Source organism: Leucopleurus acutus (assembly GCF_964270905.1).
Source record: "Leucopleurus acutus genome assembly, chromosome: 16".
Classification (NCBI taxonomy): Eukaryota; Metazoa; Chordata; class Mammalia; order Artiodactyla; family Delphinidae; genus Leucopleurus; species Leucopleurus acutus.
In genome coordinates this window covers 21695556-21710724 of record NC_139158.1, presented here as the reverse complement: position 1 = coordinate 21710724, position 15169 = coordinate 21695556, and the positions used below count along the sequence as shown (strand labels likewise).

Here is a 15169-nt window from a genome sequence, read left to right as displayed (position 1 = left end):
AATAATTAAATGGTCTGGGTTTTACCCCCTTTTTTGCCTTTTTTGCGAAAGAGTTATTTGTGAAAAATATAAATTCCCTGCCAGTCATATCCTGTATTCGCACTGCTTCATTTTATCTTCACTGTGGCAGAATTTTGTGGGTTTTTTTCCTCGCCTTCTCCCTCATCTGTTTCTATCCTATCTCTTTCAAGTAATTAACTATCAACCCAACATTCAGAGTAACAGTAGGGGGACTTCCCTGGTGGTCCAGTGGTTAAGAATCCACCTTCCAGTGCAGGGGACACGGGTTGGATCCCTGGTCGGGGAACTAAGATCCCACATGCTGTGCGGCAACTAAGCCTGAGCGCTCTAGGGCCCATGTGCCACAACTAGAGAGCCCTTGTGCCGCAACTACTGAGCCTGCACGCCACAATGAAAGATCCCACATGCCACAACTAAGACCCGGTGCAGCCAAATAAATAAATATTTTTTTAAAAAGTAAAAGTGGGGCTGAAAAGGGGGAAAAAAACTAGTGTGAACAACTAGGCAAAAATCTCATTTAAGTAGGGCACTTGAAGTTTACAAACGAGAAACTAAAGTAAAATGTGATACTTGAAGAGTAAAATTCTCTACTGTGTTTACACATTCTGATATTGGGTTCCTCTGCTGCATTTTCTAAATGATGAGACATTCTTCTCAGAAAGGAGGGTCCTAAGGATCTGAATAATTGTGAGGCCTGTGAAACCCCAAGGAAATCTTCGGATATCACACTGAAGAAGGTCTCTAAAGGCTTTACAACACACTCGTGAAAGAGAAATGTTAAGTCTGTACATATTCCTGTAAGTATAGCAAATGTATACATGGCAGTGCACAAAAAATGGGTGTTTTCAAGACAAATGCTCCTGTGGTCACAGATTTGCAAACTGCTGCCTAACCAACTTTTTTTTTGTTTTTTTTTTTTTTTTTTGAACTTAAGCAAGCTTTATTTGGGAACGCTCCCGGGCGAGGTTCATTGGTCCGAGAGAAAGGGGCCAGGGAAGTCGCCTCCTAACCAACTTTTGATACAGGTTCACTCTTGCCCTTTTCAGCATGGGCATAGTCTTCGAGCCAAAATGCATCTGAGGTAGAGGAGGCCGAGGAGGAGGAGGAGCTTTCGTTGTCTTGCTTCACCATTGTCCAGTATGGAGAAGGGGCCCTCACTTCTTTCTTGTGGTCTCTGTGAATCATCACGTCACAGTTACTGTCTTTTCCTACACTAAAAGTACAGTTCTTCTTTTTATATCCATGCCATTCTCTGGAGATAGACATCGGTCTCCTTGCAGGGTAATGCCCAGTGGACCGTGGATATTTATAGTACTTAAGTCTTTTATCTAAAACTGCATCTTCATTGTCATCACTGCTTGTGAAAGAGTCATCTTTTGCCTCCTCAGTTTTCTTTGTTGTGCTGAAATGAGAAGAATAGTGAATGAAATGGATTCTTAATGTCTGAACATTCATTATCACCTAAGAGATTGTCTTACAACCTGCTTTGGTTCGTAAAAGAAAGAATACAATTTAGCTTTAACACTACCTTTCTGTGTTATTGAAAATTTTCTCTTTTTAAAATTACCTTTAGGGAATTCCCTGGCAGTCCAGTGCTTAGGGCTTGACCTTTCACTGCCGAGGACACAGGTTCAATCCCTGGTAGGGGAACTAAGATCCCACAAGCCACGAGATGCAGCCAAAAAAAAAATTACCTTTAAATTTGTTTCCATTCCTAAATGGAAATCAAATTCTGCCCTAAATTATTTCACATTACTTTAAAAAGCTTTGCACAGACTTAAGCCAGACTATTGACCAGAATATTAGCAGGCCTTAACGGTGGGTTAATTTCACTTCACACAGAATGACAGGTCAATGTGGCCATCTCCTCCACAGAACTCAGTTTTCATGGGTCACATGGGGTCGGCAATAACAGAATATTACTGATTTCCAAGGGGACGTCCAGAAATAATGGCCCTCAAAGACCTTCAACATGCTAATCTGAGTCTTTTTCTTTCCCCCCCTGAGTATCATTCTTTGCTTCTCATCTGGGTTTACATATGTGGATCTGTAGAATACCCTTCTATCCAGATGTCTCATCACTCACTATTCCACCTCGCTGTTGCCATCCAAAAACTTGTAAAGACTTTTTTTTTTGTAATTTGCCAACAGCAAACTTTTCTAATGAACTTTTCTAATGGCAGCACGTGCACCTGCTATTATTTTCCTGAACAAATGCTGTCTGTTACCTGCTACCTCTCATTCTGGTGCTGGATTTGCCAGCAGATCCAAAACCAGACCTTTGTAATTATGAACCTCGGTTACCTTCTCTGTTACTTTCTGTGCTGCTAATAGGAAATAGATTTCTTCCCTACCCCAGTCCCTCCAAGCTATCAGACTTACTGGTGTTTTCACTAACATCCTTGGAGGCCTGCCTGTTTTATTTGCTCCTAAGCTTTTGAAGCTTTTCCTAAAGTTTATCTCTTCTGGAAATGACAGTTGGTGTGGAGTCAATTTTACAAAGGGCCACTAGTCTTAATTGTACTATTTTCTTTTAATCCTTGATTTAGTGCTGTGCAAGGAGATTCAGATCTCAGGACTAGAACAGTTTGCCTTCAGAGTGCAAAGGACATCCTTTGTAACTGTATTAGATAACCATCAAGGACAGGCGGCAGAGCCAGGTTCGTATTGAACCGCATTAGATAGTGACGCCACAAGCCAGCAGAGGTCAGGGTTAGCTGGAAACAGTTTTTATACGACTAGGCCTGCCCAGAGCAGCATATGGAGTATTCTCTCCGTTGTGCACACAGTGCTGTTTGCTCCTGAAGGAAGTCATACCAAATAAGCCTTTTCCTTCCACTTCTGCCCCTTCCCCGCCCTCTTCCACGTAAGATGCTAAAATGCCTTAGCTACAAGCACTTTACTTAATTAAGAAAGGGATTCAGAACATGATTGATATTGTTCCTAAGTTTGTGGATTTTAGCCTCATACTTAAGTTGTGCTCTTCTGTGTTTGCTTTTGAATGGTCAAACTGCCATCCTTAGATTTTTAATACTCTGAATCTCAAACTCAGCTTAGAATGTAGTTGTTCTATAAGCAAATGGTTAAGAGCTCAAGTTCGGGAGCTGAACTCCCCAATACAAGGTCCACCAGCTACGTGTGGCTGCTAAATTTAAACTGGTTAAACTTGAATAAAATTTAAAATTCCTCAGTTACAAATCTTCACATTTCAGGGGTTAGTAGACACCTGTGGCTAGTGGCTACCACATGGGATAATGCAGATACAGAACATTTCCACTATCACAGAAAGTTCTTATTGGACATTGCTGCTCTGGAGACAGACATATACCACTTAGCCCTGTGGCCTCTGGCAAGTTTATACACACTATTGCCTTCAGTTTTCTTATCTGTAAAACGAGGATAAATAAAAAGAATTGGCATGAGGATTAAATGGTATAATGCTTGTAAAGCAGTGCCCACCACATAGTAAGCAGTTATCACTATTATCATTAATGATTTTTAATCAAATCAGGATTGGCTTAGTTATTGGGAATTTTTTCCCCAATCTGTACCCATCTGAAGGGGACAACTGCCCAGCTCTAGTCCACTGTCACCGTGTGGGAATGCAAGCCCATCTTCTAGTTTTTTCAGGAGAAACCAGAGATAAAGACTCTTTGCATGAAATCTTAGATTTGTAAATTTAGCGATTCAAATATTTTTTCATTGAAAATTTTTTTGAGGGCCTCCCTGGTGGCGCAGTGGTTGAGAGTCCACCTGCCGATGCAGGGGACACGGGTTCGTGCCCCAGTCCAGGAAGATCCCACATGCCGCGGAGCAGCTGGGCCCGTGAGCCATGGCCGCTGAGCCTGCGCGTCCGGAGCCTGTGCTCCACAACGGGAGAGGCCACGGCAGTGAGAGGCCCGCGTACCACAAAAAAAAAAAAAAAAAATTTGAAATACACAGAAAAATGCAAAAAAGTTGAATGAAGAAAATTATAAATACCTTGGTAGCTACTGCCTAGGTCAAGAAATAGCTTATTACTGCCCCCTGGAAAAGCCCCCCCTACGTATCCTCCTTTCTCTCTACAGTGTTTAAAACACTGAGGAAGACAAGCAAAGCACATCTGCTGGCCATATCAGTTCCTAGGGCCACAAGTTGGACTCTAAAGTAATGTCTATGGAATATGGGCCATTTTTTAGTCTTAGTAAAGCCCCTAGCCATATTTCTTTGAGCCTATCCCAATAAGCAAAGGTGCACAGCTGTAGCAACTAGTGGTCAGTAATCTGGTCAGAATTAATAAGGACCACTCTTGCATCAGAGCATTGAATTTGTCACTTAAAGAAAAGGGAGATGGAGAAATCAAGCACAACCCATAAATTTCTGACTTGTTTGACTATGTGAGTGTTCTTCCACTAGGACAGTGGCAAGCTGGCTTTTGATTTTAGGCATAATGAGTTTGAGGGGTTTATGATACATACAAATGCAGATATCAAGTGGATGTTTATACAAGTTTGGAGATAATACAATTTGAAAATTATTAATTTATGGATACTAATAGAAACCACTGAAATCAAGTTCTTTTTTAACATCTTTATTGGAGTATAATTGCTTTACAATGTTGTGTTAGTTTCTGCTTTATAACAAAGTGAATCAGCTATACATATACATATATCCCCAGATCTCCTCCGTCTTCCATCTCCCTCCCACCCTCCCTATCCCACCCTTCTAGGTGGTCACAAAGCACCGAGCTGATCTCCCTATGCCATGCGGCTGCTTCCCACTAGCTATCTGTTTTACATTTGGTAGTGTATATATGTCCATGCCACTCTCTCACTTCATTCCAGCTTACCCTTCCCCCTCCCCGTGTCCTCAAGTCCATTCTCTACATCTGCATCTTTATTCCTGTCCTGCCCCTAGGTTCTTCAGAACCATTTTTTTTTTAGATTCCATATATGTGTTAGCATACAGTATTTGTTTTTCTCTTTCTGACTTATTCACTCTGTATGACAGTCTCTAGGTCCAGCCACCTCACTACAAATAACTCAATTTCGTTTCTTTTTATGGCTGAGTAATATTCCGTTGTATACATGTGCCACATCTTCTCTATCCATTCATCTGTCGATGGACACTTAGGTTGCTTCCATGCTGCAGTGAACATTGTGGTACATGTCTCGTTTTGAATTATGGTTTTCTCAGGGTATATGCCCAGTAGTGGGATTGCTGGGTCATATGGTAGTTCTATTTTTAGAGAAATCAAGGAGTTTGCTTAGGAGATTGAGAGAAGAAAGCCAAAGATTAAACCTTGAGGAACTCCGAGGTTGGGTAAAAGGGGATCAAGAGGAAGTGACTAGAGGAAATAGGAAAATCATGGGAGTATGGTATCCCAGAAGTCTGGGGAACATGATGTTTCAACCAGAGTTGAGTATACAGTGTCTAATGCTGCTCAGAAGCCAAGCAAAATAAAGACTGAGAAGAGTCCACTGAAATCAGCAGCATGAAGGTTGTAGGTGACCCTGGGAAAAAGGACTCAGCCAAGGCCTGCACTGAGGGGGGAAATGGTGTCTCCTGAGGAAATGGCAAAGTCTAGTACAGCTCTTTCAATGGGTTTGGAGTCAAGGGACAGGGCAGTGGCTGGAAGGGAAAGGAGAGGAGAGTGGAATTAGGTGGGGTTTGCTAAGATGGTAGAGGTTTTAAAAGGGCTTAAATGTTATTGGGAAGGATCCAGAGAGAGAAGTTGAATATGCTGGAGACAAACGAGGAAATGGGATTCACAGCACATGTTTAAGGGCTAACTTTGGAAAAGGCGGAGTCACGCATGTAAGTTTGGAGGTGGAGTTGCCATTGGATAGTTTGGTCTTTTTTTAAACTCCATGTCCAAGGCTCTTGCCTTTATCATTCTGCCTCATATTAGGTCCTACAGATTGTACTTTGCAAAAGGACTTAGAAACCCACTAAATTGTGGCAGTGTCATCAATCCCTCCTACATGGTCCAACTGATAGTTCTCACATTAAACTAAGACTCTACTTCATAGACCCTGGGAATTCTGTAGTATAACAAAGATTTCCTAAACTTAACTACTTACTGTGTAATTGGGAATTTGGTCTCAGGGATTAAATCATATATTTCTTGCCATTCTTGGGGTATGTCAATAAAATCTCGGTAAACCTTGATTTGTAGCACTGTTCCTATGGTGATATGTTGCAAAAGCTTTAAAAATTCTCGAAGAGTATATCCTAACACATTGGCATAGCCAACAGTAATCAAAACATCACCTGAAAAAGGAAAAAAAATAGGTAAAATTAAGATAATGGTTTAAAAGGATCATACCATTTCTGGCTTTATTGTGCGATGTTTTTCTTTTTTTTTTTTTTTTTTGGGTGAGGTATTTCATTTTATGGGTTCATATTGTTGGTTCATTTTGAACCAAAGCCAGGCTTCAGCCTTTATTTAATAAAAATGACCCTCTTAGTGACATAAGTATCCTCTGAATAATGAAGAATACATGCAAGATGTTTCTTAATAGTGTGGTGGTAGATATTGTAGCACGTTTTTACAACATTTCTAAAGTCCTTGGTGTGACAGAGGCTAAAAACCATTTATAATCTGAATCATCCTTTAGGATTCTAAAAATGTGTTTCAAGTAAAATAAATGGCTATTACTATTAAAGAAAAAACCACTTAACACTAAGTGAATAAATGACCTTTCTATTATACCTGCCTGGCCATTTCCAATGCCCTTCACAGTAAGCAGACCATATTAAACATCAAGCCTTTCAGTTTAATGTTTGCCCTTACATAGTATTCGTTGAGCAAGTAATTCTACATGAAACACTGGACAATTAGCATGCTTTAATTAAGTTTAAGCTATGTATACAGAGAGTATGTCAGCTCAAAGGGATTTGACAGCTAGGTCCCCTACCATAGCACAGTGCTGAACAGACAGGGGAGGGTGATGGCCAACCATGGAGCTCCTGAGCCCCCAGCAGATAGGAAGAGAACCATATCTTGACAGCAAGCTCCTGGACCTCCAAACTGGATGTTAAAAAGACCAGTTATTCACTTGTACGCAGCAGCTAGGGCATGAACATGTAAACTAGGTCCAGTTATTTGTCAGTCTCCCTGGGTCACTGAACCTGGAGCAGGAGATGCAGAGAGGTGACAGGAGCACCCAGTTTCCATGGCCCTTTGTTCTCTCACCATTTTCCAAACCTGGTTCTCCAGGCTTTCTGGCAGTTCTGTCAGACTCAGCGTTCTAAATCCAATGCCTTAACAGAACTTTTCTATTGCTTGCATTGAAGACCTCTGACTACTACAAGGGCATTCAGCAAGAGAGGAAGGAATACAGGGAAATTGCTTTTTAAGGACAGACAGACTCACATTGGGTAAAATCTTAGTCGTCAGCTCTTGCCAACATCCTGCCAAATGGTCATGGATACCTTATAGCTAACATCGGATAAAGTGACCCCAATGAGTCCCAAAGGACATGTTCACCTCTCTGTGCATGGGAAGCTAGAGACCCCTCAGTCAACCTCAAAGACAGCTGAAGCCTAACCTCAGAGGAGAAAAGAGTCAAGATGAAGTACATGTTCTGATACTACTCCCCACTGTGCTATAATTGGGAATTATGCTGATCCCAAAGGAAGCCTCCAAGGAATGCCAAGGACAAATTTCCATAGTGCTAGATCCTATCAGCAACAAAAGTTCACAGTATTAAAGAAAATGAATACTTAGAAGGGTGAAGAAAACCTTCTGCTTTGGTCTTTAAAAATAGCTGGGGCTAACTTCAGAATGAAATAGGGCTTCTCCCGGCAACCTGCAGATTGTGTGATCTAAAACTGTTCACCCTATGGAGGTTAATTAAAATGGTGGGGGGAGGAAGAAGACGTCACTGGATGAGCTTACTTGCCTAATCTTAAAAGGAGTGTTTATGGCTTGTCATTCTGCATAATTATGTTGTTAAAGGGTGACTTTTATCATGAGGGCAGAAAATAAACAGCTTAATTCCCTGACCCTCCTGGCCGTAAACCAGACATATCTTTGTGTGAATGTGAGTACTCCGGCAATAGACATTAACGTTGCCTTTCATAAAGAAACACCAATTTAGTATTTATGTATATCAACATTATACATTTTCTTTCTGATTTAATGGGCTATAGGAACCACATTATATAAACTGTCTCGATTACCTATCAACTTTGCAGCAGCCAAGCCACTACCATCTCTACAAACTAGGCTGTAAATTCCATAAGCTCTGTGTGGTTAGAGACCATGTATGTCTGGTTCATCATTATACCACAGCGCCTAGCAGGATGCCTACACAGAGCAGGCATTCAGGAAAGGCTTATTGAATGAATGTGGCCTAGTGAGGGTGGTGAACAGTGCATGACTTGTATTTACCTTCAAAGCTATATTAATTTCTCCACGAAAAGGGAGAAAAAGCTATATTTCTTAAGACTCTGGATATCAGAGTTTGCTAAAGCTATACTAGCCAAAAGGATTTTAAAGTTTAGCCAGAATAAACTAATTAGGAAATCAAGATGAAGCCCTATTATTAAACACCAAAAAGAGAGAAATTCAAAGCACATGAATGAGAAATAATGGGGCTGGGAGGTAATGGGGTCAAAAAAACATCAGGTTCATCACCTCTCAGAATCTCATAATTATTGTCAAAAGGACTGAGTTACAGAGTCTTTGAAACCTAGACCTTGAAGAGAAGTGGCTGACTTGTCATGAAGAGATTTGGGGCCCTGGACTTATTCTCTATTGAAATCTCTTTTCTAGTCAAAGGTATGGGCTTTCTAAGCAGATATGGTTTCAAGTCTCAGCTCTGACCACCCACTTACCTCTGTATTGAACAAATTACTTCATCTCTCTAAGGCTCTATGTTTTGTTATCTACCTTCCAGGAGTGTTGCAAAGATTAAATGAGATAATAGATGTGGAAACACCTTGCAAAATGCCTAGGACAAATACTCACTTGCTATTCACTTATCAAACACAGACATAACAAATGTGCCAGTGCTGTAGGTAAGTTGTGGATTTAAAAGGTGATTTCAAGACTGCCTCTGACCTCCAGGAGCCCACTAACTGTAGCCCCACCAGGAGATCCTGTTTCATGTGCATGAAAGCATACTCCTGTCCCACTCTAGTGAGTGTGCACTCCGGTTATCAACCAGCATCTGTCCCCTGACCCCAGAGAAGCTAAGGAGAACAAGCAGAAAAGGCCCATGGGACCTGGCCTAGAGTTCTTTTGGTCTGGAGTGTCCAGAACACTCTTTCTGTCAGTTTGTTCCCCAGCACCATTTTCTATGTGGAGAAAATGCTTTGGATTTTAAGGTGAGGTAAACTTTTGTAATAGCATCATTGATCTACTTAATTCTTTAATCCACTGCTTCTAACCCTAGCTGCAATTAGAATCACCTGAGGAGCTTTTAAACCATGAACTGCCCTATCCCCAAAGCCAAACCAATTGAATCAGAGCCTCTGGGGACATGGGGCCAAGGCATTTTTGCTTTAAAAGGCCTCCAGGCAATTCTAATAGGTAACCAGAGTTGCAAACCAGTGGTTTAATCCACTGGGGGCTCCTGTACCACAATCATTTTTGGTTAACAACAACAACGAAAAAGATACCAGTCTAAAGAATCTCTAAGTAAGAACAGCCTAAGAGAAATTACTGCCAGTATTTCCATAGCACTGTAGTCCTCAAAGCACTTTCATAAAGATTATCTCATCAAATCCTAGCAACTTCTGACAAAGTATTATCCCAATTTAGAGATGAGGTGACTAAGGCCAGGAAAGTTAAGGGACTTTGTCCAAGGTCACAGAACTAGAAAGTGGCAGAGCCTGGGCCTGAATTCAGGCCAGCTCCCACTGAATGGTCTTTCCTTCCCACCACCTTACCATCCCATTGTGCGTCTCTGACTCCTGAGCACAGCACCAGGCCCAGAGTAGGCACTGGGAAAACGTCTTGAATTGGATGGAAAATTCATTCACCCAAAGCCAAGAGAAGCAGGGCAGTACTGACAGAGTGTAACAGAGAGGGTTCAAATCCCCACTCCTTGGTGTGACAAGGTACAAGTTACTAAATATCTGATTCCTTCTCTGTAAGGTGGTTTAATGTAGAATCTAATCAAGGAATTTGGTAAGGTTGCAGGATACAAAATTAATGCACAGAAATCTCTGGCATTCCTATACACCAACAACAAAAAATCAGAAAGAGAAATTAAGGAAACACTCCCATTTACCACTGCAACAAAAAGAATAAAATACCTAAGAATAACCTACCTAAGGAGGCAAAAGACCTGTACTCAGAAAAGTATAAGACAATCATGAAACAAATCAAAGGTGACATAAACAGATGGAGGAATATACCATGTTCTTGGATTGGACGAATCAATATTGTGAAAATGACTATACTACCCAAAGCAATCTACAGATTCAATGCAATCCCTATCAAACTACCAATGGCATTCTTCACAGAATTAGAACAAAAAATTCATATGGAATTTTACAATTCGTATGGAAACACAAACGACCCCAAACAGCCAAAGCAATCTTGAAAAGAAAAACGGAGTTGGAGGACTCGGGCTCCCTGACTTCAAACTATACCACAAAGCTACAATAATCAAGACAGTATGGTACTGGCACAAAAACAGAAATCTAGATCAATGGTACAAGATAGAATGCCCAGAGATAAACCCATGCACATATGGGCACCTAATTTATGACAAAGGAGGCAAGAATATACAATGGAGAAAAGCCTCTTAAATAAGTGGTGCTGGGAAAACCAGACAGCTACATGTAAAAGAATAAAATTAGAACACTACCTAACACCATACATAAAAATAAACTCCAAATGGATTAAAGACTTAAATGTAAGACCAGACACAATAAAACTCTTAGAGGAAAACATAGGAAAAACACTCTCTGACATAAACCACAGCAAGATCTTTTTTGACCCACCTCCTAAAGTAATGGAAATAAAAACAAAAATAAACAAATGGGACTTAATTAAACTTAAAAGCTTTTGCACAGCAAAGGAAACCATAAGCAAGGCAAAAAGACAACCCTCAGAATGGGAGAAAATATTTGCAACTGAAACAACCGACAAAGGATTAATCTCCAAAATATACAAACAGCTCATGGAGCTCAATAGCAAAACAACAAACAATCCAGTTAAAAAATGGGCAGAAGACCTAAATAGACATTTCACCAAGGAAGACATACAGATGGCCAAGAGGCACATGAAAAGATGGTCAACATCACTAATTATTAGAGAAATGCAAATCAAAACTATGATGAGGTATCACCTCATGCCGGTCAGAATGGCCATTATCAAAAAATCTAGAAACAATAAATGCTGGAAAGGGTGTGGTGAAAAGGGAACCCTCTTGCACTGTTGGTGGGAATGTAAATTGATACAACCACTATGGAAAATAGTATGGAGATTCCTTGGAAAACTAAAAAGAGAACTACCATATGACCCAGCAATCCCAGTACGGGGCATATACCCTGAGAAAACCATAATTCAAAAAGAGACATGTACCACAATGTTCATTGCAGCACTGTTTACAATAGCCAGGACATGGAACAGCCTAAATGTCCATCGACAGATGAATGCATAAGGAAGATGTGGCACATAGATGCGGTGGAGTATCACTCAGCCTTAAAAAGAAACAAAACTGAGTTATTTGCAGTGAGGTGGATGGACCTAGAGTCTGTCATACAGAGTGAAGTAAGTCAGAAAGAGAAAAACAAATACCATATGCTAATGCATATATATGGAATCTAAAAAAAAAAAATGGTACTGATGAACCTAGTTGCAGGGCAGGAATAAAGAGATAGACATAGAAAATGGACTTGAGGACATGGGGTGGGAGGGCAAAGCTGGGGTGAAGTGAGAGTAGCATTGACATATAGGCACTACCGAATGTAAAATAGTTGGCTGGTGGGAAGCAGCAGCATAGCACAGGGAGACCGGCTCAGTGCTTTGCAGTGACCTAGAGGGGTGGGAAAGGGAGGATGGGAGGGAGGCTCAAGAGGGAGTGGATATGGGGATATATGTGTGCATATGGCTGATTCACTCTGCTGTGCAACAGAAACTAACACAGTATTGTGAAGCAATTATACTCTAATAAAGGTCTATTAAAAAATTTAAAAAAAATTTTTTTAATGTAGAATCTACCTCAGGGATTGCCAGGAAGGTGAAATAAGATCATGCTTCTAAATGTTAATGATGATTAATACTGCCTACAAAAGAAGAAAGCTTTATCCACAGAGAGCCATAAACGCTGGAGTGACACTGTGCCTGTATATGAATCCCACCTGCTAGATGGGGGTGAACCTCGACAAGGAACTCAGTCTCACTGAGCCTCAGTTTCCTCACCTGTAAAAGGGCAATGATAATAGCTCCTACCTAGAGGGTTATTGTAAGAATTCAATGAATAAAAATGCCCAACAGCGAAGGTTATACAAGTAATACCAACTGGCCTGCCCATTGAAAGCTCTCAAACAATGTCATCATTATCATTGTTACAGTGAAACCTGAGTCTCCCTGAAGGCAGATGGGAGAGAGAAAGCGGTGGAGTGTTTGGGAGGCATGGGGAAAGCACAGTCACCTGGCTGGAGTTTTCCATCCCTGGCTGCAGACCCCTTCTTAATGAGGTGGGTGATCTGAAGGTAGGGCCCATGCTGGATGATGATCAGGCCTAATCCCAGGCTGCCCACAGTGAGTCTGGTCTCCTGAGTTTTGCTCAAGTTGTGTACAGATGGCTTGACCTTGAGGCCGATTTGTCTTTCTAAAAAAGGAGAGATGTGTTTTAGTCCTTCACCTAGACATCAGCATGACAGTAGAAAGCCAGACCCTTGGGGCAGTTACTCAACCTCTCTCTTCCTTAGTTTCCTCATCAGTAAAGTGATGATAATAAAAATGCCCACTCAGAGGGTTGTTATGAAAATTAAAGGAGATAGTTAAAGGGCTTTTGCACAGTGCCTAGCACACTGTGAATGTTTAATTAATGTTAGTTATTATTATCCATTCACTTAACAAATAGTTATTGATACGGGCAGTGTGCTAGGAAACGTAAGTGTTTCTTGCCCTCATGGATCTTCTAGCCTAGTGGCTGAGACAAATATCAGTGAATCATGTAAACATATTTAGAACAACAAACTGTGACACATGCTATGAAGGAAAAGTTCAGAGAGCTCTGAGGGTGACCAACAGGCTAACATCTCCCGTGAGGAAGGCGGGCCAAGGCTTCACAGAGGAGGTAAAATCTGAATTGAGGTCGAAAAGACCAACAGGAAAGCTTTAAGCAAAGTAGGATGGGAGAGAGCAAATTAGATCAAGATTCTGAGACAGGAAAGAACATAAAGGAGACCAGTAGGGGGCAGGCAGGAGGGGCAAAGGCAGAGCAGACAGGCTGCTTGGCAGGTTTACCTCACTGGAAAAGCTTAGAAGCAATTTCAGCAGGACAAGCTAAGGTCTGCCTTCAAAGAAACACACAAACAAAAACCTCTGGCTCTTATATGGATTGTGGAGTCCAGAGTGGAAGTGAGAAATGAGTTACTGCGTTCACCCAGAGCATGTCACCCAAGCAAGGTCAGTGGAAATGGACAGTAGGAAGAAAGCATTTGGGAGGAAAATCCAGGAAAAATGGGTAGGGAGGTGTTGAAGTATGTTTCCTACAAAACTAAATCTCACAAGAAAAGTTTCAAAGATGGAGGAGTGATTTAAAACAACAAGTTCTTTTCCCCCAAGAGGAAGCTTCTGAGGAGACTCATTTTCAGTCTACAGGAAGCTTCTGGGGAAACTTGTTTTCAGCACACTCTTTCAGCATTTCACACACACAACACTTTCCCTTAAGGAGAAGTGACAAACTGCTACCTTGCCAAATCCATGTGACTGTGGTGTTTGGGGGGCCAGGAGTCCTCCCCACTCCTGGGGGAGGGGCTTCCCATGCTCCCACATCTCCAGCTGCAGGGAGCTGGGCGGTTTCATGGCCCTTTCGACTCCAAGCAAGTGTCCTTGCCTATCTCCAACCTCACCCTCCCCCAAACCACAGATGCTCTCTGTCTGGAAAATAAAGTAACCTAGTATAAAGAAGGTACCATCTTCAAGACTTTCCAGGATTACAGGTCATCCCCTCCTCGAGCCTCTGGCTCCTGAGCAAACAGAGAGCTGGCATCATAGACAGGGTCTGAGTTCCAACCTCAGCTTGCAAATTAAAGTGCTCATGATATAATCTACTATGAAGCCCAGTCTCAAAAGACAGCAGTGTTAAGTGAAACAAGCCAGATTCAGAAGACTCCATACCATATGATTCCATTTTTGTGACATTCTCCATGGAAAGGGCAAAACTGTAGAAAACAATCAGGAGTGTCAGGAACTGGGGTGGTGAAAGGCACTGGCAGCAAAGGGGCTTCATCACAAGGTAATTTTGGGGGTGGTGAGACCTCCACACCTTGATTGTGGTGGTGGTTAAACGTGGGTATATGATTATCAAAACTCACAAAGCTGTACACTAAAAAGGGGGGGGGGGCTCTTCCTGTATGTAAATTATAGTTTGGTAAACAAATGATGGTGAGAGGCCCAAGAGTGTGACTTTCCCATTTTACAGAGGAGGAAAAGTGAAGAAGTCTTGGTCCCTAGGACATCACCCAGTTACCCTTAACGCTTTTGTGGACGGCCTTCTTCATGGCCCCGGGACGGCAGGCCGATCAGGAGGGTCTCCCGGAACCGAAGCTGGAGTCAGTCCAACTCCCAACTGTTTGGAACCCTCCGGGAGCCGGCGCACTGCGGGCCGACCGCGGGCGGCAAGGAGATCTCGGGCTGGCCCCCAGGGGACGCTGCGACAACGCCCAGACGTTGCGCTGCAGTGCGGTCACCACAAGGTCCCCAGTGGACCCTGGAAAACGCAGTATGTGAAAATTTTGGTGCAGAAAAACAAGACTTCTACGGACTAGCACAGTGCCTGGCTCAGTGGGTTCCTCACCCATTCTTGGGAAACGGAAATGGAGACGGTGGAGGAAGCCCAGAGGAGGGTGTCTCAGAGATGTGAATGGTCTACGGAGGAAGATCATAGCTAGTTCATACAAGAGCAGATGCCCTGCTGCGCTCCCGATAATGGTGTTTTCAAATACTGTTATATTAACCGCGCCAACTGCTTTG

At 42.1% G+C, this 15169-nt stretch overlaps 1 protein-coding gene across 1 annotated transcript; it reads right to left on the bottom strand.

The window, feature by feature from the left end:
• Positions 1-703: 703 nt before the first annotated feature.
• On the bottom strand, positions 704-14697 carry PDZD9 (PDZ domain containing 9; the record flags this gene model as incomplete). The annotated part of the gene is made up of 4 exons (XM_082856792.1): positions 704-1423; positions 6084-6273; positions 12618-12797; positions 14667-14697. 4 exons carry the CDS (start codon positions 14695-14697, stop codon positions 1027-1029), a joined length of 798 nt encoding a protein of 265 aa, XP_082712918.1. The 3' UTR covers positions 704-1026.
• Positions 14698-15169: the final 472 nt, after the last annotated feature.